This window comes from Phaseolus vulgaris, chromosome 11 (genome assembly GCF_000499845.2).
Source record: "Phaseolus vulgaris cultivar G19833 chromosome 11, P. vulgaris v2.0, whole genome shotgun sequence".
NCBI classification, from domain to species: domain Eukaryota; kingdom Viridiplantae; phylum Streptophyta; class Magnoliopsida; order Fabales; family Fabaceae; genus Phaseolus; species Phaseolus vulgaris.
This window is the reverse complement of record NC_023749.2, coordinates 17,188,343-17,192,479: the sequence shown is the minus strand read 5'-3', so window position 1 is coordinate 17,192,479 and position 4,137 is coordinate 17,188,343. Positions and strand designations below refer to the sequence as shown.

The window sequence follows — 4,137 nt, the reverse complement described above, 5'->3', positions numbered from 1 at the left end:
TGACTAATTTTATCATTTTAGAAACCAAAAATTTAATTTTTAAAAACACTTTACCTCTCATCTCCAACTTGCTGGTAATTCTTAAATCATTGGCAAAAAAAAGTCATGGAAAAATGTGTTTAATTATTCGTTTGCTTATTCGTATGTCAATTTGTTCTTCTGTTATTTTTTGGAATGACACGTTTAGTGTTTTTTAAGGATGTGATTTTGTTTAGTGTTGATGTATAAGAGAGCATACACTATATTGGTTAGAATCATCATCCAATCATGCAAATCTTTTCTTATAATGCTCAGATTATGTTTTTCGTATTCTAATATATATGTATTTTGCTTGGTTCTATGTATTGCTAGAATTTTATATATGAAAATCTTTTATTTCTCTTATATTTATGGTGTTAACTATATTTTGGTTTTTTGTTTTAGGTTATGATATTTTGACCACCTATTATTCTATACAATCATCCCACACTGTTTTTATTAATTTTTTATTGAATAATTTAATTTATATTTTAATTAAATATCTTGTTATATAGATGGAGTTGGAGAAAACTTATCATAATTAACCTCTCCCTGAACTAAAATCTTTCATGGCATGCCTAATTCATTCATATTGTACCTACATGGCCGGCAACATTTCTCATCCACGATAGAGACGTTAAGGAAAAATCACCACTTAAAAAATATCTTGAGTTCTTCTTTAGCATTAAATTAATTCAGTAATTTATGTTAGATTAAACTCACTGCACAAATCTCCTCTAATTTTGTAAATATTTTCTCTTAAACAAAACAAAAATATATATTGTGATATTTATTATTTATGAAATTCGATGATGTGTCCGTACGAGACACAATATATAATACGTATTGATGAAGTTTAATTTAAAAAAAATCTTAAATTTTTAATAATTCTAAAATAATTTTAACATAATTATAAGAAAAGACGAATATAATGATTTTTTAAAAACTCAAAAGTATATGTCTATGATTCTAATTTCACTACAAGAAAATTATCAAATAAAAACCAATTTTTAAAGACCAAAACAATTAGTTACAATAGTAATTAAAATAGAGACGAAACTAAAAAAAAATTATATTATTGTTAAATAGTTTCTAAATTGATATTTAATTAACAACCAAGTTTTTAACTACTAATTATTTAGATTCTAAATTTGGTAGCAAAAACCTTAGTTGCTAATTAGATACCAATTTAGAAATCATTTAACAATAATATAAAGTAATTTAGAAACCAAAAATTTATTTAATCTCTAAAATGGTCTCTAATTTAATTACTATAATAACTAATTATTTTTACTTTTAAAATTAGTTTTTATTTCATAATTTTGTTGTAGTGTGTATCCTATTATCCTAAACTAACTAATAAAAAAATGAACTCAAGTGTCGAAGGACTTTTTACCATCTCCTATTAACTGAACTAAATTGTGACAACCATTAAGATTGTGACGATCAATTACCGTTAAAAATCGACACTTGTAAAACCGAGGAGCATATACAAATCCTTTTTTACCTTTTTTTCAACAATAAATAAAATAAATCAAATGAAACATTTCACTTAGAAAATCCAAAATCTAAACGAGCAGAACCCTAAACACGTATCTTAGATGTATTCCGAAACCACTTTAGGCAAATCCTTTCCCTACCAATAAAAGAACACATATTGTATCGGTAGGCACCAGACGAACCGGGCCGACCGACCGAAGCCACAATAAATGTGAGGCATGTACGACAACTAAAAGTGGTTAAGATACACCTCCGAAGAATAAGGAATGCGCGTTTAAAGAAGATATGCTCCCCGGGCATTTCGGAGCACGATTGACAGGACCTATCCACAACTACCCTGAGCCCAAGGAATAGAAAGCCCATTAGGCAATCCTATAAATAGGTGCTCAAGCCAGAGAAAGGTACGTTTTGATTCACTTACTAAACCACTCTTAGAATCTCATACTTACTTGAGCGTCGGAGTGCCTTCGCAGTTACCCTCCCCCGCCCGACCGAAGGAGACACCAAGAAGGAGCGACCGACCGAAAGAGAAGAAGACCGACACGTCAGCAACTACACTACATCGACCGACCGTGCCTGGGCCCCATCTCTCCACTCAGGTACAATTGGCGCCCACCGTGGGGCCGAGGCAAATCTTCAACTTTTTGAAGATATAATGGTTGCGACAAGAAACAACAACGACGCTATGGCAGAACAGATGACTATGATTCAAACCCTCCAAGCTCAGATGGAGGAACTGCGACAAAAGGGGATGGAAGACCATCGCCAACATGAAGAAGATAGACGCCGCCAAGAAGAAGAAATCGCCTTATTGAGAGAGCAGAATGCACGACTCCAGCAACAGGTCGATAATCCCGAACGAGAAGGCCAATCCCATATGGCCGACCGAACCGCCTCTCTCATACCTACACCGACTAATACCAATCCTGCTTTCAGAGCTGAAACAGTCGAACGAAAGTCCAGTAAAAGGGGTCATCCTTTTACAGACGAAATTATCACCACACCACTTCCTGACAAATGGAGAGGTCTCGCTATTAAACTCTATGACGGCTCGACCGACCCGGACGAGTATTTAAATGTGTACAAGACGCAAATGACTTTGTATACCACAGATAATAATGTGTGGTGTAAAGTATTCCCCACGTCCCTTCAGGGAGAACCTCTTACTTGGTTTACAGAGCTGCCTCCGAACTCCATTGACGACTTTGACATCTTAGCTGTAAAATTCTCCACTCAATATGCCACCAGCCGACCGCATCACATGTCCTCCATGTCTCTCCTAGCGGTACAACAAGAAAAAGGTGAATCTCTCAGAACTTTTCTAGATAGGTTCAACAAAGCATGCATGCACATCCGAGGACTCAAGCAGGAAGTTGCATTGCACCATTTGGTCTCGGCCATCCGGCCGAGCCGTTTTACTGAAAGTCTCATCAAGAAACCGCCTCAAGACATGGAAGACCTTCGAACTCGAGCAACCAAATTCATGCAAATCGAAGAACACATCGATTACCACCAACGGTTCAAAACCGTCGGATCTGGAGTCCTCAAAGACCAAACCCCGAACAAAGAAAGAGAAGTCGAGACCGAACGCACCGCCCGAATCACTCCAAGATCCGACCGGAGCAGAGGAGGCCGAATTCCCAGGTTTAACAGTTATACCCCCTTAACTGTGCCGAAGGGATGAGCCCTAGATGAAGCACTACAAACAAACTTAATCCCGATATTGAAGCAATATCAAACGCCACCGAATGCAGACACCGCTAAGCATTGTCAATACCATCGAAACTTCGGCCATACGACCGAAGGATGTCAGGCGTTGAAGGACAAAATCGAAGAGCTCATTCAGGCTGGTCATTTGAGACAGTTCGTTAAGAGGACAAGAAATTCAAGATCCCCACCACGGAGTACCGACCGTACATCTCGTGGTGTCGACCGGTCATACCGTAACGATTACAAACGCCGAACCGATCATAACCAGGCTTCGCGGAAACGCAGTGAAAGCCCCGTTCGGCGTACACGCGCCCGCAGCACAAGTCCCGACCGAAACACCCGCCCTCGCCAACGAGTCCGCGAAGTCATCAACATGATTGCTGGACCCGTTAACTTGGGCGAACCGAACCACGAAGCAAATTATATAGCTGGAGGCTTTGCCGGTGGCGGGTGCTCAAATTCCGCCCGAAAGAAACATCTCTGAGACATCCAGTCCGCTCATGCTACCACAAGGAGGCGTCCACACATACCTCCGATCACCTTCACTGACGATGACTTTACAGCTATAGATCCAGCCCAGGACGACCCTATGGTAATCACTGTAGAAATTGACAAGTTCGCAATTGCCAAGACCTTGGTCGACCAAGGTAGCTCGGTCGACATATTATACTGGGAAATTTTCAAGAAAATGCGTATCCCAGAATCAGATATTCAACCCTATAACGAACAAATTGTAGGGTTCTCAGGTGAACGGGTCGACACTAAGGGGTATATAGACTTATATACAACCTTTGGTGACGAAGAAGGTCTCCATAAAACAATAAACGTACGATATCTACTGGTTAACGCCCAGACTTCCTACAACATCCTGCTCGGACGACCGTCCATCAACAGATTAAAAGCCATTGT

General features: G+C 38.9%; 1 protein-coding gene across 1 annotated transcript; it reads left to right on the top strand.

Moving 5' to 3' along the window:
* The first annotated feature begins 2,173 nt into the window (after positions 1-2,173).
* LOC137835654 (uncharacterized) lies at positions 2,174-3,202 on the top strand. Its single transcript, XM_068644259.1, has one exon. The coding sequence runs from the start codon at positions 2,174-2,176 to the stop codon at positions 3,200-3,202; it is 1,029 nt and encodes a 342-aa protein (XP_068500360.1).
* The last annotated feature ends 935 nt before the right edge of the window (positions 3,203-4,137 follow it).